Source organism: Pseudogymnoascus destructans, assembly GCF_001641265.1.
Source record: "Pseudogymnoascus destructans isolate 20631-21 unplaced genomic scaffold scaffold_1, whole genome shotgun sequence".
Classification (NCBI taxonomy): domain Eukaryota; kingdom Fungi; phylum Ascomycota; class Leotiomycetes; order Thelebolales; family Thelebolaceae; genus Pseudogymnoascus; species Pseudogymnoascus destructans.
In genome coordinates this window covers 915,040-937,701 of record NW_020167520.1, presented here as the reverse complement: position 1 = coordinate 937,701, position 22,662 = coordinate 915,040, and the positions used below count along the sequence as shown (strand labels likewise).

Here is a 22,662-nt window from a genome sequence, read left to right as displayed (position 1 = left end):
ATTGTCAACTCAGACATCTACAACTTTGATATGAGACTGGGTTTTTGATGGGAATGCTCTCGCATGCTAAGGTTGTAACAACCTCTGATCGACAGAGCATAGTTTGTATAAATTCTTAGATATTGTTCAAGTACAGAGTTGACTCTCTCTGTCTGGCCATCTGTTTGAGGGTGATAAGCTGTAGAGAAGCGTTGTTCCATGTTTAAGAGTTTAGAGAACTCCTTAAAAAAGTTTGAAGACAGACCTCGTACAAAGCAGCCTGGCAATCGGGAATGGGTTTCTGTAATCCAGGGTGTATGTGCAGATGGCTGGGCAATGCCGCCATATATCATTGTTAAGGGCAAATATCACCTCCTCTCCTGGTATACCAACGGCCAATTCCCACCAACCTGGCGGATCCATCCGAGCGAAAATGGCTGGACTACAAACGCTATAGGCCTAGATTGGTTGAATCACTTTGAGGGATGTACTAAGCCTCGTACAACTGGTGGATATAGACTTCTAATCCTCGACGGCCACAACAGCCACCGGGCTACTGAATTCGACGATTTCTGCAAGCTTAACAATATTATACCGCTTTGCATGCCTCCCCATTCATCGCATATCCTCCAGCCTCTCGATGTAGGCTGTTTTAGCCCTTTAAAAGCTTCGTATGCGGAGGCATATAACTCACATTACTAAAGACGACTTCTTTCTTGGCTTCCAGCAGGCCTTTTTTGCTTCAATGGGAGAAGAGAATGTACGAGCTGGCTTCCGAGCAACTGGCCTTGTTCCATACGACCCTGAAACAGTAATTTCTCGGCTGGATTTTAAGCCTAGAACGCCTACACCGTCAAACTCTCGGCCAGGAACCGCTACCTCCTGGGGTCTAAAAACGCCAACTACAGCAATTGAGGCTGTTCAAAGCTCTACTACCTTGAAATCTAGGATTGCTAGGCATCAGGGTAGCTCTCCAACCCATTTATATAACGTAGTTGACGCCCAGGCTAAAGGTATCTTAATGCCAGCACACAGACTAGTCCTTCTTGAAGCTGAGAACCAGGAGCTTTGTACAGCAAATGAGTTACTAAGCAAACGCCGGAGGGCTAAAAAGAGCTGCCTACAGCTTGGAGGTTCGCTTTCAGCACCTGAAGCTAATGCGATATGGCTAGAAAAGGGTATAGTTGATGCTAGGAGAGAAAATACACATAGGGAGGGTAGTTCTACAGAGCGGGCTCAGCTACGTACTCGGCGTTGTGGCAACTGCAGCCAAACTGGTCATAATTCGCGAACTTGTCAGGTAGTTTGGGAGACGTCTGAAGATGGCGATTCTGAGTAGTTTTAATTGATTTAAGGCGTTGTAGTTGAATTGATTTATATAATATATAGGTGGTCAGTGGAAAGTGGCCGACTCGCTTGGGTGGCCGACTCATTATACATGTACGTTAGTTATAACGTGGTTGTACACCGAGTCGTGAATGTCACCGAGTCGTGAACTTTTCCCTACTTAGCTACCTACGAACTTCAACACGCGTTTCCTCCACAACTACCAATGGAAATCCAAACCCAAGAAGCGCGAATCATTCTAGCTATTGAGGCTCTTCAAACATGTAAATCGCTTAATCGCAGGTCTGCATCAATACTATATAAAGTGGCTTATTCTACGCTTACTGATAGAATGGCCGGCCGACCTTCTCGACGCGACACCAAATCCAATAGTCTTAAATTGACTGAGCTAGAAGAGGAAGTAATTATTCGAAATATATTGGATATGGATGCAAGAGGATTTGCGCCTCGGCCTGCTAGTGTGGAGGATATGGCAAATTATATCCTTGAATCGCGTGGGGGAAAGCACGTTGGGACGCGGTGGGCATATCAATTTATACAACGCCGCCCCGAGTTTAAAGACGCGTTTTAATCGCGTTTATGACTTTCAAAGAGCCTTGTGCGAAGATCCTGAGCTTATTGGAGCGTGGTTTCAACTTGTGCAGAACATGAGAGCAAAGTACGGCATCCAAGACTGCGATTTCTACAACTTTGACGAGACGGGCTTCATGATGGGCGTTATTAGCTCAGCTTTAGTTGTTACGCGCGCCGATCGACGTGGCAGAGGCAAGGCAGTTCAGCCTGGCAATCGGGAATGGGCTACAGCAATTGTTTGTGTGAATGCTGAAGGCGGGAGTATCCCTCCGTTTTTAGTAGTTCAAGGGAAATGTCACCTTTCAAGTTGGTATACTGAAGGCGGCCTTCCTCACAATTGGGTAATTAAACCAACAAGCAATGGATGGACCAACAACGAGACAGGTCTAGAATGGCTTCATCACTTCGATAAACATACTTGCAGTCGTGCAAAAGGACCATATCGGATGTTGGTTTTAGACGGGCATGAAAGTCACGAATCAGCTGCGTTTCAGGAATATTGCAAAGCAAACAACATCATAACTCTCTGTCTACCTCCTCACTCGTCTCACCTAACTCAGCCACTTGATGTTGGGTGCTTTAGTGTTCTTAAACGCATGTATGGGCGTCAAATTGAGACCTTTATTAAGGCTCATATAAACCATATTACAAAGGTTGAGTTTTTTATAGCTTTCCACGCAGCTTATAACCAGTCAATAACAACTCAAAACGCCAAAGCTGGATTTCGCGGAGCTGGTTTAGTGCCCTTTGATCCTCAAGTAATCATTTCAAAGCTAGATGTCAAGTTGCGGACTCCTACACCTACAGGACCCCCCTCTATAGACGCTGATCCTTGGGTTTCTCAAACGCCTCGCAACCCAATAGATGCTCTCTCACAGACTACTCTAGTTAAAAATCGCATTGCACGGCACCAAGGAAGCTTGCCAACCCCCATTTTTGCTACTGTTACTGCATTAGCTAAAGGGACAGAGATTTTGGCACATGAAATGACTTTATTGTCAGCTGAAGTCCGCACCCTTCGAGCAGCAAACGAAGCTCTTAGCAAACGCCGGAGGGCTAAAAAGTCTCGTGTCCATCAAGGGTGTGCACTTTCTGTAGGGGATGCACATGATGATTTGTCCCAAAGGGCAGTTACGGAGCAAATAAATCGTGAGAAGCGCTCTGGAGGGGTTGGTAGGAATGAGGGGCAACCAGGTGTACGACATTGTGGCACTTGCGGGGGGGCTGGCCATAATGCACGAACTTGTCAGGAGGTCATAGAAGTACTTAGCTCATCAGATTCTGAATAGTTTTAGTTTTAATACATGTTGTGGTTGTTTAATTATACCTTACAGTGGTGGGTATAAAAAAGTTTCACGACTCGGTGACATTCACGACTCGGTGTACAACCACGTTATATAATAATGAATAACGCTTTTACCAACCCCTATTTGCAATATCAAGTGCCTATGGCGCAGCCCTGGCCTACCCAACCATCACCTCACGAACTCTCAACTGATACCGCCAGCGAACCTTGGCTTGAATTGCCACAAACCAGTGATGAAACTAGCGATTCCACTATCCTCGAAGACTCTCTAGCAGCTACAGCTCAAAGCGCTTTAGCTCAGAGTAGCCAGGCTGATGGCGTTATAACATCGAAAAGGGGGGGAGGGAAGGGTCTTATGATAGACCAAAAGACAACGATTATCCGGCTTTGCATCCAAAAAAGGGATATATATGGGGTTATTGCAGATAGATCCTTTTGGCGGCTTATAACTAAGGAGGCGGAACACTTGCTAGGTTTAACCCATAACTCTATTGGAAGAGTTATTACCAGTCTTATTCGAGAGCGTCGGAGCGAAGTCTCATTACGGCCAGAAGGACGAAGTGGCGAAGAAGATCCTCCTTCTTCATATGATGATGCAGTTGACCAATGGATTAATATCGTTGATATACGGGCTAATAAGGAATCGATTCGAGATGCAGCAAAAGGGACAAAGGAAGCAGAAACCGAAGCATCTATTGCATGGCGAACTGCTCAAACTACCCGGTTCTCACATCGAAATCTATCGAACTCAATAGAGTCTTCCATTCCGCCTTCTGAGTTAATCCCCTCTGAGTCTATCCTCTCCGATTCTCATATTTCCGAGTCCTCTACACCGTCAACTTCAGCTTCTCAACCAAGACGAAAGCGAAAACAGTGCACCGAAGACCCCCCTCCACCCTCTCCTAAAGATGCAATCCTCGAAATCGCTCAGAGTATCGCAAGGACTGCTGAGCTTTCAGCAAGCGCCGATGCTGCTGAGCGGTCAAATGCAAAGGCTATCGAGAGTGTTGAATCAAAACTCCAAGAACTACGTGCGGATGTGAGTCAAATACTACATCTATTACAACAGACGCATCAGAGTACAGATGGATAGAAAGGGATATAATAGATATACATGTATATAGTTTATAATGAGAAATACTCTTCTATTAATGGTGGAGGCACTGCAAACCGTGATCCAGATGCTGATGTATGACGGAAGCATATAAAGCAATTTGATAATAGAACTGCAACAGGATAGTAAACCCCAACTGGCTGATATCCTGAACGGAGTGCCTTTCCAAATGCTGTATATGTCCATAGAACCTGCACTCCTCCAAATGCCTGTTCTACAGCAATCCGGACCGAAGAGAGGGCTCTATTCCAAGCCTTCCTTTCATCTGAAAGAAAGTGTCTACCCTGTGGGTGCGCCCATGGGCAAGCCATACCATAACCTGCTTGGTATGCAGGATCACCATATAGATATAATAGATTATGATCTTGCATAACCTAGATGGTTGTTAGTATTGTAATATGATAATAGAATACTCTTACCTCTCGTATATGCTCCTCTACACCAGAGCGCTGCCACATCGCCCAATCATTTACAGGACCAGGCCACGGGCCTGTTAGTGATGATATTAAACCATCAGGAGTTACTACTGCTTGGTAGTTGATTCCATGAGCCCGTTTATGGCCTGAGAATACGAGCCGCTGAGCATCTTGCCCTTGCGGACGCTGGTGAGACCGAAAAGTACCATCGACAAAGCCCCAAACCCCATCTGCACCCCCTACTCTCTCAATAGCCACTGCGAACTCTTTTAACTTCTCATATGTAAGTCGAGGGTGCCATTGAAGCATCCTTGAGTAAGACTGATGTAGGAAGAGTACTGTATCTGTAAATACAGTACTTAACCAGGCTATAGAGCGGCCAAATATATCAGCAAGTGATACCCACCGCCCTGGAAATGCAAGCCTAGCACATACAACGCAAAGCGCCATCCATGGCACTGGCTGTACTCTACCGCTCCATGGCACGTTATGGAGCTGAAAGAGTATAGTAAGTTGGTGGATCTCACTCATCGAGAACCTATTTACATAGTTATTAGTTAATATAAATGAAAAGGGGCAAAGAAGAGGAGTGCTTACCGTAGTAGTTGCCTTGGACATCGTCCAAACTCTCAAATGAGATGCGCCGGCGTTGCTGAATATGACGGCGATGATGATACTGACGACGCCGAGCCCATATTCGGTGCTCTTCTTAGTAGCCCATAGCCCACGTTCTATTCCCAACACTTGCCAAGGTTGGGAGGCGCCATAACCTTATTTTGACCTTCTCCGCTGGTTTTGGTGTTTATAGACACAATCGACGCGGCTGGAACTGCAAGAGGTGCCAATTGCCTTGTGGTTGCTCTTGTTGTGATATGTTATGTGAGTGTCTACTTCTTTAACTGGGGTGGTAAGAAAGGGAGGAGTAGTGAGAACGGGACGGGTAGCCAGGAGTCAAATGATACCTCGCAAACATCCTCCTTGTAGATTGACGCCTGGGGAACTCACCTAAAACAAATTTACATGTCTTTGTACTACTTTGAAAGCAAGATCCAAAACAAGCCCTCCTGTTTCTCGGCCGCTTTATTCTCTGCACAATGAATTATCTGCTTTGAGTGTATTCATAGGGGCGCTTGCTTTCCTTTGTCGCTGTTTTATCATAGACAATACCATTTATCATCCATGATTTGCCTATATAAGAGGCCCGTTATCCCAACTATCCCAAATACGCAGAACTCGATCTGATGCACCAACCGCAACAAAACACACCCACAGTAAGTATACCCAATCCGCTGGCTATTTTCATCCCCTCCCTTACAATGTGCAAACAGATAGCTATCCGCTATAAGGCATGCAATCATGTCAAAGTTCATCGCCGGAAATGCGCCATTGCCGAGCAGCAGACGTTCGAGGCCGGACGCAGCATCTGGTGCAAAGGCGGCGTGCGGAATCTTGAGGAGTTTGCTAAGTGCATGAGGTGCCAGAGGGACACCATAGAGATAAAGCAGGACCTCAGGAAGAAGATGGGGATCAAACCCACCACCCAGTGCTTTTGCATGTGAGTCTTCCAGTTTGATTTAGATACAGATAGTTGAATATAGTTATTGACCCCCGCCTGAATTTATGTGTTCTGGCCCAACCGTGAGTTACTCTCCCTCATGAGCGCGCACAACTCGCGGTTGGGCCGGAACATATGGTTATGAAATACCCAAATTATTGAAATTGTGTCAGATTCACTCGTTTTATTTTGTATATGCCTAGTCCTACTCTATTGGTAGCCACCCATCCCTGTAACATATCGACTTTTGCTATTGTACACCCAACCTTAACGCCCGCTGCTGAAGTCTGGTTTATATGTCACAACGCCTCCCTCCTTCATCAACTCCCTCAACGCCATAGTTGCATACTGGCTCGATCCAAGCTGGAATTTGACAATAACCGCAATCTTGCGTCGCCTTTCCGCAGCCTCGTTGTCATCTCTAGTCATATCATCAGCTGCGCGCTTTTTGTCCTCTGTGGCTTCGGCAATCGTGGTTGCAGCCGGAGCCTCGCTCGTTGTAGTATTATCTGCACCAGATGCCGCGGACCAGGGTAGTAACAAGGTTTCCTTCACTCCAGTTTGCTCGCCATTCCCACCATCCTTATGAATGAACGTCTCATGGACAGCAGAAACACTGGATTTACCGGCACTAGCTGCGGTTATCTCAAGGGCTTTATCACCCTCAGCAATGGTCTTGGATGACTCAGCCCAAGCATTTCGCCCAGCCTCGGCATCTGTATTGCCAAACACTTCCTTGCCCGCATACCTATGCTTCGGCTCGGCGTTGCGGTTAGGCTGTCCATGACTCTTATTGATACGATCCAGATCTGTCTCAACCATTTGCTCATTGTCTTCGGTGTAAGCCTTCACCTCATAAGTGACATCGTTGCCAACCGTGCCCATAATTTTCCTGTAACTCCCACTCAGCGAGAAATCCTTCTGTGCACGTCGCATGTTCGCCGGGTCGAGGCCGCCGCCACGCTCCGAGCCCATGAACGTCTTATAGAAGTCACCAATGGCGTTCAGCGGGTACTCAATGTCATAGCCAGGAGTAGGCAGGACAATATCGAAGATTGAAAACTTCCCCGATACGGCTTCATCGGCAGACAACGGACGAGCGCGCTGGAACATGTTGTCTGTGCTTACAGCCGTGTCGTCCGCTGCTGGGAGAACGACAACTTCACCGTTTTGGTCAAGTTCCTCGACTTCAGGCTTGTCGGCATTGGCTTCCACAAGGACCAAATCGCCCTCTACGACCTTATCCCCAGATTGGGCCCAGCGCTCGCTGACTGCGTGGTTCCACACCAGCGATTGATATGCGTGCACGTACATCAGTCGGAGATTTCTGTTTATCTGGAGAATCGCGCCCATGTAGTCGGTCTTTCTGTCTCCGCGTTCGAGATGGCGAATAATCGTCGACTCGGCGCTAAACTTTCTTGGCAGCTTGTCCAAAGCCTCCTTGGCGCGGCCCGTAGCCTTAAAAATGTCGATTGCCTTGGCTCTGGCAATGTCATCTCTGGACAGCGGCTTCCCGTCCGACGTGACAAAGTCTGGATCCTGGCCAGCAGAGAGGCACTCTGGGCTGTAGCTGAGGATAGCATCGACAGCTCCCTTGTAATCATTCTTGAGGATGAGTTTGCCAATTTCGTCAGTGCCAATGAGGTATGTACCAAATCGCTGGAGTCCATAGTAGTTAAGGAACCCATGAGATTGGATAGATTCGACAGCACCACCAACAACCTTGTTGGCAAGCGCAAGTTTGCCCTCGTCGTCTAGGTTATCAGCCCCTGGAAACTGACAGTCCCTAAGAGTAATATGGAACTCATTTCCAGTCAGATCGCCAAGCTCAAGTGCGTGCTTCTCGTATGTGAAGTCGCCGATCTTGGAGCCCCACATATCTCTGTTCAAATGAGAGATTTGTTCAGCATTCTTGCGGAAAACGCTGACTCGCTGAACAGTAACTCCACGTCTATCCTTGGTGCCGGCAAACGCGAAAGACCGCGGCTTCATACCTAAGCGGCTAGATATGAAGGAGATGACCTCCATGGTGTCCTTGTTCTCCTTCAATAAGGAGAACTGGAGATGCTCGCCGCCGAGTTCTGCCCAACCGAGCTTGCCCTTCTGCTGATTGCGTGGGGTTTGCTGGTTCGGAGCACCACGTGGGCCTCTGTTGGGTCCGGCTTTTGGAGCCGCGGAAATCCTGATGAACCCATCCTTGTCAGTGTTGGTCTCGAGCCTCAAATCGAAAATACGTCTCATATCCTAAATCACAATTAGTTTAAATAGAAACCATAGTCATCCGGTAGTATCGTACCTGGTGCAGCTTTGTGCGTAGTTCACGGTCCAAAATCGGCTCCGAAGTAACTGATCCGTAAGTGGCGGCCTTTTCGTTAGGCTTTGCCAAGATTTTCTTGTACATCCTGACAATCTGCTCCCTAACATTGGCGCCGAAATAATTGGCAAGTAGCACCGCATCTTCTGGTGCCAGAGCGAACGAGTCCGCTGCAGCAGCTGCATTACCAGGAGCTGCTGGAGCAGTTGACGCCTTGGGTGGCTCTATTGCCGTAGGTGCTGGGGCTGGAACTACTTCAGTGGCCACAGTTGTAGTTGGGGCTGGCACAGACTCCACAGGCTCAGCCGCCTTTACCGGCTCTTGTAGTGCTGGTGGTTGAGCAGGTTTGGCTTGCTGCTGTTTGTTTGGCTTTGAAGGGTAGAGGTTGGTGAGATGGATGACCTTTCCATCAGGTGTGATCTCGTTCACAAGGAAATCGCTGTATCTTGCTCATAGTCAGTAGGTGAAATGGCCATCGATACGAGCAAAAAAAGGATGTATCAACCAACATAAATAACGATACCACTGGTATGAACGTCCGATTGAACATGTTGAGCTCAGACCCACGTGATTGACATGGTTGCATCACCCAGACAATAATAGAAAACCCTCAGAAATGAGGTCCAACGCTTCAAATCATAGATCAACCTCAAAGAATAATTCTCCACATACCTCTGCTTCAGCACGCCCTCAAACCCGACGTTCTCCTCGTTCACCCATCGCAGAATACCAACCTCCCTCTCCCTGCTGTGACTAGCATTCGAAGTTAACTCCGCAATCTTGCTCTTCTCCATGTCTCCCTTAACGTTCAGATGTGCTGCAGAAGGATCAATGGCTGGTGTTGGTGTTGTTGATACTCCATGCTCCAGCCTCACCCGTTTACGCGCATGCTCTTCGCCTCCCCCATTAGCCGCGCATGCCCCGTGATCCATCTTGCGTCGGCTAATTACCCCACGTATCAGTGTCCCAGCTAAGTAGTTAAAAATGCCAGTGACTGTGCGGGAAGGTGCGTTCGTGAGTGATTGAGCTTCCCTGATGAGCCCGCATAGACTCAACTTGACGGTGGTTGGACCACCGTTTGGTACTAGCGCCGATTTATGATTTTTCTCTGCGGCAGCCGAGATGTGGGGTAGACACTACGGAAGATCGGCGGCCTGTTATCAGAACATTCCTGTCGCGGAGCTCTCTTGTTGTCGGGCTAATCTTGTTGCTGGAATACTTTGCTGCCAAAACTCAGGATCTTGTTGATCAGAACGTTGATGGCTGGGCCCCTGCAAATTTAGTATTGATAATCAAACTCTTGCCTTGATCAAGGTCCACTCTCATCTCTGACGCCGCTCGGTTTGTGTACGTCGTTGACCAAGACGACGAGGAAGCTCGTTCGAAAGTATTTCCTATTTAGGTCTTGTACCTAACGATTAGATTCCTGACTGTACAGTATATATTACATTTATAGGGTTCTTTGCTACCCCCCGGAACTACCTTCATTCTACCCATGAAGCTTATCGCTACACACTCTCCTCCCCACCACCCTCGGCCTCTATCCTCTCCTGTTCCTCCAAATACTGCAGCTCCCTCCCAGCCTTCTTCATTTGCGCCTCCCTCTTCTCATCCTCCACCGCCCTCCTCTCATCCTCCTCCGCCCGCCGCTCCTCCTCCTTCTCCCTCCTCTTATCCTCCTCCGCCCTTCTCCTATCCTCATCGGCACGCACCTGATGCCAGCTCAAGCGATCCCTCTCCTCCTCCCTCTCCTTACTCAAGCTCTGGCGATACCACACCTCCCCCACGCTGCGTCTCATGCTATCATCCTTGATCTCCTGGTAAATATCCCAATCATCCAGCATACTCGGTATCGGCACAGCCAGCACCGTATCCATCGGTCTCTGCCCCAGACACCTCTCAAACTCAACCACCACCCTGAAGACGCTCTCATCCCACGACAACCGCTGGAAACTATACAACACAATATCATAGAACCCGTCATACCGCAGCCCAGCCTCGGGAGCCAGCCGCGACTTGAGAGTATACCGCCGCAGCACCTGCACGCGCTTATCCAGCGCCCGCATCAGCGGCAGCATCATCGTCTCGATGCGACCGCAGTGCGTAAACCGCGTGATTGTCGGCTTTTGCGTCGGCATCTCCTCGCCAAACGCCAGCGTCACCACAGAGACCGATTGCGGCGACACGGATACGTTGCCGCGAGTGTCCGTTAGCATACCATCGCGTTCGGCGCACGCGTCGTTCAGCCACCACCTATGCCATTAGCTACTGCTGTCTCATCGTTGGGGGGTTGGGTTGAGACTCACATTCCAGGCTCGAACTCGATGCCCTCCTCCACGCCGTGCCCTTCCACCACCCACCGCGAGCTATGCTCGCCCACCGGGCGCATATGCACTCTCGCAAGCCTCCCCTTCTCACCTTCCAGCATCTTCCGCCGCTCCTTCCGCATATCGTATAGATGGCTGCCCATATCATTCATCCACTTGTCCCTTATCTCGGTCGCCTTGCGCGCGATCTTGCGGTACCTCTTCCCCTCGTAGCGCAGTCCTTGCTCGCCGGCCGCCTTAATCAGCGCCTCGAGCAGCTTGTGCAACCGCGTTGTCAGGATCATCTCCAGAGAGGGTGTTTCCTCATCGTACAGATCGGTCAGGAAGGCGGACATCATATCTAGTTCCTGCCAGGTTGGATCCTTCCCTTTCCCAAGCATCTGTCTCCACCAGTCGGACAGCCGTACCAAACTATCCTCATCCCACTCGTCTTCCTCCTCACCCTCCTCCAGTTCCTCCTCTTCCGCCTCTTTCCCCTTCACGTCTTCTTTCGCCCCCTCCAATTCCCCCGACTTCCTCGACACCTTCTCATAACCAGGCAACCTAATCGGCGCCGGACTAGCATCCAGCATCGTAACGAACCCCCCAACCTTCTTCTTCTTCTCCTCCCCCTCCTCCCCCTTCTCGCTCGCGCTCGCCCGCCGCCCCCAGATCGCCCGCCGTCCCCACGGCCTATTCGCCAGCCCCCCCGTCCCCGGCAACATCCCCGGTGGCATCACATCCTCATCCACCTTCTTTGCCCGCCACCTTGAACTCCTCTTCCTTCTCCCCTTCACCTTGTCGCTCCACCCGCTCTTTGGCTCTGGTACCCCACCATCACTATCGCCAGGTGAACCCGTCGGCGACACAGCCGCACTACTAACACCACTCTTCCTCTTCCCCTCCCCCTCCCCACCACCCCTCCCACTCAAACTCTCGACCTGACTCCCGACCTTACTCCCCACCTGACTCGCGATCCTACTCCCCGACGCGCTCTCCTCCTTACTCCCCCCTAAACTCCCTCCCAAACTCCCCCCTAAACTCCCCTCCGCACTCCCCCCCTTCCTCCTTTCCCCCCCCCCCCCTCCCTCCCAAGCACCGCAGCTTTAATCTTCGCCGCCACCCTCCCGATCCCCCTCTCCCCATTCCCCGCCCCCCAACTCCTCCTCTGCTCGCTCGGCGGCCCCGCCGCCCCAGCCGCCCCCAGTCCCCCCGTCCCCGCCGCTCCCCAACTCCTCCGCTCCCCGGGCCCTGTTGCGCCCCAGCTCCTCCGCTCCCCCAGCTGTGTCGCAGCACCCGCTTCGCCGTTCCCAGCGAGCGAGTCAGGCGGGGAAGGCAGGCTGCGGCGGCCCCAGCGCCCAAAGTTGGCGATGCTGGTTCCGCTGCCGCCGCTGTTGGTATAGGAGTGTCCCCTTCCCGGTGTGGTGGGGGTTTTTGCGCCGGAGGGGCGCTTGGAGAGGGTGGAGGCGACGCCGCTGCTTTGTTTCTTGAGGGGGGTGGGGGGCCGGGAGCGTTGCTGTTGCTGTTGTTGTTGCTGTTGCTGTTGTTGTTGCTGTTGCTGCTGCTGTTGTTGTTGTTGGAGGAGGAGGAGTTGCTCGTCTTGTTGCTGTTGTTGGAGTGGTGGTGGTTTGGGGGGGTATTGTTGGTGGCGCTGGGATAGTGGGGGGTGCGCTGATGAGGGGGGTGCCCTGCCCGGGGCGAGGAGTTGTGTCGCAGTGGTGATTGTTTGTGGGATTGGGATCCCGGAGGTGGAGCCTGGTCTTGCGGATGGGTGATATGGTGGCATTGGATTCTGAGAGGAGGCAGTTGGTTTCGAGGACGGCTGGGCGATGGAATTTTTGGAGGAGCCGTTTGTTTTGGAGGGGTGGTTCTTGGATAAGGGCCACATTTTGAGGTAGGTCTTGAGTGTGTATTATATCGGTGTCGGTGGTGCTGGTAGTTGTGCTTGTTGGAGTATAGCTCAATGCAGATGTGAGACCTTGTGTCAAATCCGGAACGTCATAAGAGAGAGTTGAGAGCTCGACAGTCAACGTCCAACCTGTCAATTACAGAAATGAATGAGCACTCTGAAATTGCACACTACACTTCGTTACATGAAGTTGATGTGTTAATCCTACAAGCTAGAAACTGACGATTGTGGTTGAAGCAGCAAAAGAGAGCTGTCGCGTGAGGATGATGTCATTAACAGCTGTCTATTATACAACTTATCCCCCTCCCCACCCCATCTACCCTCACCGAACCCTTAAAGCGGTCATAAACTCTCATGAAACCCTCAGAACTCATAGCCATTAACAAACCCCCTCACATCAGGTCCTCCACCCTGCCTCCCTTCACCCCCATCACCGAGAAATAATTGTTCTGCTTGACGTGGCTCCTGCCGCCATGGCGTTCGTCCCAAACATGGCACCCCTCCTTAGCGGCGTTCGGCGGGGTATAGAGATGTAGACTCACGGCCATCCGTTCCGGGTCTGGGTTTGAGATCTTGTGCACGCCGAGGGAATCGGACATGTAGGTGACTTGGCCTGCGGAGTATGTGGTCTCTTTGAGGACGGTGGGGGGCGCGGCGGCGGGTGAAGGAGGGGTAGCGTAGCGGGTTTCGCGTAGGGTACCGGAGAGGATACGCATGAGGCAGTGGGCATCAGCGTGGTCGTGGATGAGGCTGCCCTTGTTAGGGGACCAGACGAGGATGAGCTGTTGTTTGAGCGTTAGCGAGTCTTCATTATCTCCGAACAAGCTGTAGTTGTTTCCCAACCTCACCAAACCAACGGAACGAACGAAAAATACGGAAACACATACCAGGTTGCTCTTCCCATTCCCTACATCCACCAAGTTCCTCGTATACCCCCTCGACGGATCTCCTAGCGCGTACCGTCCCCAGTCCTCCTCCTTACTCTCATACTCCCTCATCAGCCTCGTCAGGGCATCGACATCAACGCCCTCGCTCGTCAAGCCGGACGTCGGGCCCAGGATGGCCGTCAGTGAGTCAACGAGGTCCTCGAATGCATTAGAAGGGCGTGGAGCCGGCTTGGTCGTGCCTGCGGTAGAGGTGGCAGAGGAGGTAGTGTTCGGGGAGGAAGCCGGAGAAGGGGTCGTGGAGAGGCAGGTGGTGGGTGGAGAGGCGAGCTTGGAGGTTGTGCTGGAGAGAGGAGGGCTATCATGGAGGGTGAGGCCGGGAGCCATTGTGTGTGGTCGTGGGGAGCGTATTTGGAGTATCGAGGTATATTGTTGACCTGTTCAGTTGCTGTTTGCCACCTCGGTCTGTGGAGCTGTTGAGTAAATGCCGGCCGCGGATATCATGCAGTCGTTGAGAGGGTCGTTAATAGCCGTCAGTAGTACAATACCAAGGCTCGAAGATATATCCCTTTATAGGTATAAAGGAAGACCAAGCAAGCTGAAGCATCGAAGCACTCCTGGTCGCTCTCGCCCCGTCCTCGTCTAGCCCGTTGTAGCCTCATCCCTAGTTTGTTATCCCAGCAGGCAGTCCCCATCCACACAATCTGATCAATCTGACCCAATCTCACCCAATCTCACCCAATCTCACCCAATCTCACCCAATCTCACACAACATACGACGTCACACCCGACGATTGCCGGCCTTTCCCATGTTTTTCCGTTCTTCCGTGATCCGGACAAACATGCGGAATAAACGACCCTAACCAGCATGAATAGGCGCACTCACGTGATTCATATCGAGAAACTGTACGTAAGTGGGGTTGATTGGATTGGCTAGTACCCCGCTGTCGACGTGTGAATGAGGGAAGGAGCAAGTGACTTATAGCGGGTTAAGCAAGTTTATCAGGTAATACTTACATACTCTGTACGAGAATAGAAGGCACAAGCGTGAAGGAAGTGCGGTCAGAGATAGGAAGTGTGAATTGTGACGAGAAACCGAGAACGGGAGCTGAGAGAGAAGGGGAAGGTGGTCAGGGAGAGAAAGGGAAGGTGGTGAGGGAGAGAAAGAGAGAAAGGGAAGGTGATCACGGCGAGGAAGCTGGCTGCGAGGTGATCAAAGCGACAAGACACAGCATGGCGCCAAAGGGGAAAGACAAGACTGCTGCGGGTGGTGCAGGGAAGGGAAAGGGCAAGGGGAAGGATGCGAGCAAGGCCGACGACGACAAGGGAGGAGCGAAGGTCAAGGGCGCGCAGCAGATCAACGTCCGCCATATCCTGTGCGAGAAGCACGCGCGCAAGGAGGAGGTCGTCGCCAAACTACGCGATGGAGGCAAGTTCGATGAGGTAGCGAGGGAAATGAGCGGGGACAAGGCGAGAGCGGGTGTGTACCTTTTTCTCTCTGTCGTTATTTTCCCCTTTCTCTCGCTATACGTCGTGTTCTGTCTCCTGGCACATGCAGAACTGCACGTCCGGCGCAGATGAGCGGTGGCAGTAGCGGTGTGATGTGACACTAGGAGAAGCATCGTGGACAGGTGGAAGTATTTATACTAACATCCTCAGGCGGTGCACTAGGCTGGAAACGACGAGGCGACCTTGACCCTATCTTTGAGGCTGTGGCTTTTGAGCTTGAGGCCAGCACAGTGGGGAACCCGAAGTGGGGGGAGGCGAAGACGGGATTTGGGTATCATGTAATGATGGTTGAGGGAAGGAAGTGATTGGGAATGAGCCGGGAGTGAACAAGAATTAGACCCTAGTCTGATGGTCCACACATTATGTGATGGTTAGGGAGGAAACAGAGGAGCTGGTTGGTGCAGTGTATCATGAGATAAAGATCATAGAGCGAAACGTGTTGGGTCCGTGGGCAGGCAACGGGTTAATTCGACTACCTATTATACACCACTGTCCGCTGTAGTTAAAGCTATCTATGCCCCTCTAGCGATAACCCATATTCTTCGACTCTTAAGTACAGCCACTCTAGGTATCGGGCTTCTAACAAGTAATAAAAAAATCGTTGCTACGAGGTGTTGAGCTTAGATGTTATAATTCGCTTAACGTAGTTCACAAGCAAGTCGCCTACACAAGCTCACTGCCGATTTTTTCTTACAATCATACTTTTGAGTTTAAAAAAAAAAAAAATTTAAAGGCAAAAACTCGATATACCCAGTAAACTGGTAAGAAAACTCCATCTACCCAGTCGGCCGCTAACCCTCCTTTGGAAGGTTAACGAGCCAATGAGAGGCGTACTCCCATTTGAGAGTAGGTGCTCTCATATGGCCTTTTTGAAGCAATTGAGCTGGCAATATACCAGCTCAATTGCATGGGAAGTCGGGGGTCAATTGAGACCCCCAAACCTCCTCCCCCTTCCCTTCCTCCCCTCCACCGAACCCCGCTGACACCTCCCAGGCTCCCTCCCTCCTCCGACCCCCTCGAAACCCCCCTCGAAAGCTCTCGCGCAAGGCACAAACTCCCCCGCCCCGCCCCTGCCTCCTACGATGGCCTCGCTAGCCGAACTTGCTGCCCCTGTCGACGGTAGCGAGTTCCTCTACTTGGACGCTTGGTCCCGCGCCCTGGACGACTGGGCCGTCAAGGAGAAGTTCTCCTGGCGGCTCCAGAGGAGGGACAAAGATGGGGCAACCGCCGTTTGTCCCGAGGAGGGCTGTGCCTGGCATGTCCGAGCCAGCCCCGATGATGAGCAATGGAATCCCCCGCAGCCGACCGCGAAAAGAGAGGGTTCGGAGGGAGGATGCCCGGCGTCCTCGAAGACGCCGGGCTCGCCGGGATCACGGAGGACTTCTGCCGCTTGGGGCAGTCATTGCCGCTGTGCCGGACTTGGTCCGCACACGCTGCGGCACCTGCGGCGAGCCTGGGCATAATGCCAGGACTTGCCGCAGGCCTCATAATTGACCCGTTCTCATATGAGAACGGGGGGAGTTTCTAGATTGGGCTTGGGCGGGTCACGTGGGATGGAACTGGGTATATAGAATTTATTTATTGTTTTACTGGGTAACGTACATGTATAGCAAAAGCGCCAAACAAGCGAAAGCGCCAAAATGATGCGGTGACCAAACCCCCCAACTAAATGTTAAATTCCTCAACAACAAAACATGCCCCATAAAAACGATGAAAGCCAATTAGTGCTAGCTATCCAGGCTATGCAAAGCGACCCAAAGTTACGCCTTCGAGTTGCTGCTAGGATCTATTCTGTGGACCACCGCAAGCTAGGGTCGTCGTCTAGAAGGTGTACCTTCACGACGCGATATCCAAGCCAACTCACGGAAATTAACTAACCTAGAGGAGTCCGTCCTTGTTCAGTATATACTCGACCTAGCTGCCAAAGGGTTTCCTCCTCGGCTGTCTGTTGTTGAAGATATGGCAAGTCGACTACTTGCAACACGCGACGCGTCACGCGTTGGGTCGCGTTGGGCTTCAAACTTTGTTAAGCGGCGTGTAGAGCTCCAGACACGCTTTCAGCGCAAATACGACTACCAGAGGGCTAAGTGCGAAGATCCAGAAGTTATTAATGGCTGGTTTGAGCTTGTGCGTAACACAATTGCGAAATATGGTATCGATGAAGCAGATATCTACAACTTTGATGAGACTGGGTTTATGATGGGCGTTATCTCAACTGCTATGGTTGTAACAAGCTCAGACGGGCGGGCAAAAGCAAAGAAGGTACAGCCTGGTAATCGGGAATGGGTTACAGTAATCCAAGGCGTTAGTTCTCAAGGTTGGGCAGTACCACCATTTATCATTGTTGCAGGCAAAAACCACCTTACATCTTGGTATGAGAATAGTGGATTTTCAAGCGATTGGGTGATTTCTGTTACTGAAAATGGCTGGACTACAAACGAGAGAGGCATGGATTGGATTCAGCACTTTGAGAAGCATACAAAGGCCCGGAGTGTTGGTGGTTATCGCTTGTTAGTCCTTGATGGTCATGAGAGCCACCACTCAGATGAGTTTGAGGAGTACTGCAAGGAACACAACATTATTACGCTTTGTATGCCTGCTCACTCTTCTCATCTACTCCAGCCACTTGATGTTGGCTGTTTCGGCCCGTTAAAGCAGGCCTATGGTCGGCAAATTGAAGATATGATGCAGGCTCATATTTCTCATATTACAAAGGATGACTTCTTTCCTGCCTTCCACGCTGCATTTAACACTACAATGACGGAAAGTAACATTTGAGGCGGGTTCCGAGGGGCAGGGCTTCTTCCATTTGACCCTGAGAGAGTGATATCTACACTTGATCTTAAGTTAAGGACACCAACGCCTCCAAGCTCCCGCCCAGGTACTGCTCAACCTTGGGTTTCTCAGACACCAAACAACCCAATTGAAGCTATGTCACAGTCTACATTTATTAAAACTCGGATTTCACGCCATCAAAATAGCTCTCCAACCTCAATCTATGCAGCTGTTGACCAGTTTACAAAGGGTGCATCGCAAATAATGCATCAATTAGCACTGCTAAAGGGAGAGAACCAAAACCTACGACAGGCAAATGAAGTACTAAGCAAGCGCCGGAGAGCTAGGAAAACACGACTACAGCAAGGAGGATCACTTAGTCAACAAGGGGCGCAAGAGCTACAGGATGAGAGGGATGTTGTGCAGCAGGTAGAGCAGGAAATAAGGGCAAGCCGTGGTCGGAAGCCAAGGGAAGAAACCCGTGCCCGTCGCTGTGGCAAGTGTGGTGAGACTGGGCACAATGCGCGCACGTGTCAGATTGTAATAGACACCTCTGAGGAAGAGGACTCTGAGTAGTTTCAATTGATTTCTAATGTTGTGGTAGATTTATCGCAATGTTTGTCGTGAGGGTAGATAATTTTGGCGCTTTCGCTTGTTTGGCGCTTTCGCTATACATGTACGTTATATGGAGTTTTTGCCCTTTTTTTAAACATGACAACTTTGTACAGAGAACGAAGAATGATTCTTGCACTTCAAGTCAGTGTTGCCCGAGTACTACTCAGAGTACTACTCAGAGATCTTCGAGTAGAGTACTGTTTTTTGGGCTCGAGTAGAGTAGTACTCGAGTAGTACTCGAGTATAAAAATGAAAACATGATTGATAGCTATATAGACTATGGAAATACAGTAACTATGCATCCTCATCTTCCTCTGAATCCTCACCTGCTGATACCACGCCCCAATTCCTAAGACATATAAGATATCGTAGTGTAGATGATGCTAATCTGTTCCGTTTCTTTGTAATAATATCGCCACCAACATTAAACACTCGCTCAGATTCCGCTGATGTAGCAGGAATTGCTAAATGATCTTTGGCAATTGCGGCAAGTATTGGATATTGGTATTGCTTACTTGCCCAAAACTTGAGTATATCAATTTTAGGCCCAAGAGTTGGCTCGTTCATCCAGCGCTTCCATTCTGGATCTAAATCTGGCTGCCGTTGTGAGACATATAGCTCATCCTCAGAATCAGACTCTGTCTTCTTGGAATTCTCATCTTCTAATTCCTCATCTTGGATACTTTCCATAACCTTTGCTGCTTGGGTGTCTAATGCCTTGCCTGAATATTTATAATAACAGTCTTGCCATTGTGCTTTTGCCCGCCTTTTTCGCGTGTCTTGAATGCTTTTTGGCCAAATAATATCAAATACGTTAAAGTTATAACGTGGGTCGCATATTGTAGCTATAGTTGAATGACTCCGCTGTTGATTTGTTGCAAGTGTATAATACTCATTAAGCTTTTTTAATGCTGCTAAACAAGCGTCGTATATTGTGCTATTCTCTGTATATCCAGCTTTAAAGACTTCAAGCTTTTGCGTCATTCTCATATACTGTATAACAGCATAATTTAAAGTAGGATAAGAAGAGCCTTGTAGCTTCTCTGTTGGGCATATAAAGATATAGAAAAAATCTAATAACGCCTTCATCGTTTGCCAATCTTTTGCTGTTAAAGCTATATCTTTCATACTTAAATCAAGCTGTTGAGATGCACAGAGAGCTGTTATTGGACCTTGTAATCTTAACACTAAATGAAGCATATATTATGTTGAGCTCCATCGTACTGGCATATCGAGGCTAAGCTGCTTAAACTCAATATTTGCAGCTTCACATTGCTTTTTTAAGGTATCCTTCCATTGTCGTCGGTTGCGAAACACATATATATGACACTGAAGTTTGCTAAGAACAGCTACTGACTCATTTTCTGGTAGTGATGGAACTCGGGCAGCTCCATACTCAAGGCGGTATGCGTTTGGCTCATCTGCTGGTACTGCCTTTAACGATGTTAAAGCAGCTTGAACAGCAAGGTTTATAATGTGCCCAATACATCTGACATCGCCTTCTTTTGTTGTATATGCCCATGGTTGCTGTAATGTAGTTTCGTTCTTGCATGCTAAGTTCTCATATTCTGAGAGCATGGTAGTGTTTGCAGAAGCGTTATCATGAGTGATAGTAAAAACTGCAGGAGTAATACCATAGTCGTCTGTAACAGCTATTAACTGCCCTGCAAGATATTCACCAGAATGGATTGGCTCTTGAAGCTCAATAACATCTAAGACTGTACATCGTAACTGCCACTTATCAGAGATCCAATGTGCTGTTACTGCAGCGTATTCAGAATAGTTGCATGCAGACCAAGTATCAGTTGTTAAAGATATCCGTCCACCTTGTTGTTACAGCTATGGTAACGTGACATCATGGTTGCAGGACCAGGGCCTAGTAACGTGACGTGTGAGTCACAGGGGGCAAGCGGGGTAGGCTGCCATGTGATGGGGCTAATGGATAATCGTCGGTGTTCGCACTGACCACCCTACAGGTGGTCGGCGAAAGCGAGTTGAAGCCCGAAAGCGAGATGAAGCCCACCAGGGGTCTTGTACATAGCCAAAGAAGAGATTTACACACAAATTATATACGTTTCTCCCTTTCATCTATACACTTGTGACAAAACTGCTTCGTCGTCATACTTGAAATCTAATACAATGGATGATGCCCTCCAATTCCTCCGCGACAACCCTTCAGAAAAGCCTATAACCGCTGCACGAATATTCAATATAATATGCACTTATACTACAATGTGTTGGTGTCTATAACCAGTATATAGGAGTTTACTATCGGTACCCCCCCTTACCCCCTCCCCCCTCTGAACATGTAAGAAGGGAGGCTAATTCCAGTTGTAGGATCAATACCATGCCAAAGACGACATCACGCCGCCTGAGACGCGCCACTAGAGGCTTAACTAGAGATGCGTCGCAGGCATATAATCAGGAAGAACACAATCAAGAAGGCTCGCAAATAAAGGAATCCCAGATTTCAATCTCCCAATATCCATATGGTGCACGCAGCATAGTTCCTCACAACTCAAATAGCCCAGCAATTTCTCAAGTCCGATCTTTGTCCAACTTGACCAACAACAGTGCCCTACATACCGCGATCAACTCCCCTACTTCGCAGCTTAATACTCAACTAAATAATATTAGCCCAGTGCAGTCTCAAGTTGGGCAGGTCCAACAGCCTCCGTTTCATGTGGTGTCTTCCCAGCTTCATACTCAGCCCGAGACGACCCTATCTTTTGACAACGGCCACTTCAATAGACCTCAACTACTTCGGAATGACTCTAGCCTCCAAGGTGCAACTGCTACAACCTCAACCCTGCAACATAGTGGTCGAAGTAGTAATTCTACAAGGTCTACCAATTCCTTGCCAGTCTACAAACCTGCTATGAAGCATATGAGGCCCAACAACTATGGGTCTCTCAATGGTAATAGTGAGCCCTTCCGGCAAAATCTTTGACAACGCAGCCTGGAAACAAATTCGGAAGAAGTTGGACCCAGAGATCCCATGACTTACCCTTCAATATGGGCAGGCTACTGACAAGGAGCTCAAAACTATAGTAAATGAGGTTACCCTATCCATTGACAAGGCTCTTTATAAGGCAAGAGGCAATACAAATACATGGAAGCACCGGACTATTACCTGCATGATGGTATGACTACTTAACCCTTTATGTGGTAACTTATCTGAACATGTACAGGAGTGGGTTAGCAAAACCCTTGCAAAGCCAGGTATATGCGCTATGCAGAACGAACATGATCCATCTCGAATATGGGATGTGTTTGAGTCTGTTTATAGTGTAGTGGATGCAGAGAGTGTGTTCTGTTGGGCTAGCCGATACATCCTTTTCTATGAGAAAATAGAATCAACTGAACTGCGTCCTGACAGGACAGCCTCAATTGCTCCTGGGCCATTCTGGATTAAATGTACAGTGTCTATTATATATACAAGTATACATGCTAACTAACTTAGTCTGGGTTATCTCATTGGCAGTGAAGGTAAAGCTACACCTTGACTAAGAGAGGAATCATGGTGTTCGCAATGGCGTTCCTAGGCAGGTGCTCCTTAATTGGTTTGATGCCTATCCGAGGAACCAGCATAAAAATATCAAGCCTACCCGGCTACAATTTAAGGATATGTATGGACGGCGGAGGAAAATGCCACTTATTGATGACCAGATTGCACAACAATCAATAGGCACCTTGAAGGACAGTATTGACTGGGGTTCGGCAGATGAGGAGGATGGTGGTAGCGAAGGGCAAAGGCAATATGGGGATGACAAGAATGACGAGGATGATGACCAGTACAATGACAATAATGGTACTTCTGGTAGTAGAGAGGATTTACGTAGTGTGTTTGATGAAGGAATATAATAGGACGGTATTTGTACTTATAGTGGAATATAAATACAATGTTTTTAATTACACTTAACGTACATGTATAGCGAAAGCGCCAAACAAGCGAAAGCGCCAAAATTATCTACCCTCACGACAAACATTGCGATAAATCTACCACAACATTAGAAATCAATTGAAACTACTCAGAGTCCTCTTCCTCAGAGGTGTCTAT

The 22,662-nt window shown here is 49.3% G+C and overlaps 5 protein-coding genes across 5 annotated transcripts; 2 read left to right on the top strand and 3 right to left on the bottom strand.

The window, feature by feature from the left end:
* Positions 1 to 6,468: 6,468 nt before the first annotated feature.
* Positions 6,469 to 9,670, bottom strand: VC83_00259 (uncharacterized protein). The gene is made up of 3 exons (XM_024463954.1): positions 9,277 to 9,670; positions 8,587 to 9,049; positions 6,469 to 8,534 (listed from the first exon to the last, which is right to left on the bottom strand). Exons 1-3 carry the CDS (start codon positions 9,534 to 9,536, stop codon positions 6,558 to 6,560), a joined length of 2,700 nt encoding a protein of 899 aa, XP_024328563.1. The 5' UTR covers positions 9,537 to 9,670; the 3' UTR covers positions 6,469 to 6,557.
* Positions 9,671 to 9,838: 168 nt separating this feature from the next.
* VC83_00258 (uncharacterized protein) lies at positions 9,839 to 13,114 on the bottom strand. The gene is made up of 3 exons (XM_024463953.1): positions 12,010 to 13,114; positions 10,911 to 11,875; positions 9,839 to 10,857 (listed from the first exon to the last, which is right to left on the bottom strand). The coding sequence occupies exons 1-3, from the start codon at positions 12,796 to 12,798 to the stop codon at positions 10,113 to 10,115; spliced, it is 2,499 nt and encodes an 832-aa protein (XP_024328562.1). The 5' UTR covers positions 12,799 to 13,114; the 3' UTR covers positions 9,839 to 10,112.
* Positions 13,115 to 14,313, bottom strand: VC83_00257 (uncharacterized protein). Its single transcript, XM_024463952.1, has 2 exons — positions 13,707 to 14,313; positions 13,115 to 13,601 (listed from the first exon to the last, which is right to left on the bottom strand). The coding sequence occupies exons 1-2, from the start codon at positions 14,088 to 14,090 to the stop codon at positions 13,212 to 13,214; spliced, it is 774 nt and encodes a 257-aa protein (XP_024328573.1). The 5' UTR covers positions 14,091 to 14,313; the 3' UTR covers positions 13,115 to 13,211.
* A 623-nt stretch (positions 14,314 to 14,936) lies between these two features.
* PIN4 (Peptidyl-prolyl cis-trans isomerase pin4) lies at positions 14,937 to 15,517 on the top strand (the record flags this gene model as incomplete). The annotated part of the gene is made up of 2 exons (XM_024463951.1): positions 14,937 to 15,183; positions 15,363 to 15,517. 2 exons carry the CDS (start codon positions 14,937 to 14,939, stop codon positions 15,515 to 15,517), a joined length of 402 nt encoding a protein of 133 aa, XP_024328154.1.
* A 435-nt stretch (positions 15,518 to 15,952) lies between these two features.
* On the top strand, positions 15,953 to 16,841 carry VC83_00255 (uncharacterized protein). The gene is made up of 2 exons (XM_024463950.1): positions 15,953 to 15,973; positions 16,022 to 16,841. The coding sequence occupies exon 2, from the start codon at positions 16,295 to 16,297 to the stop codon at positions 16,673 to 16,675; it is 381 nt and encodes a 126-aa protein (XP_024328571.1). The 5' UTR covers positions 15,953 to 15,973; positions 16,022 to 16,294; the 3' UTR covers positions 16,676 to 16,841.
* Positions 16,842 to 22,662: the final 5,821 nt, after the last annotated feature.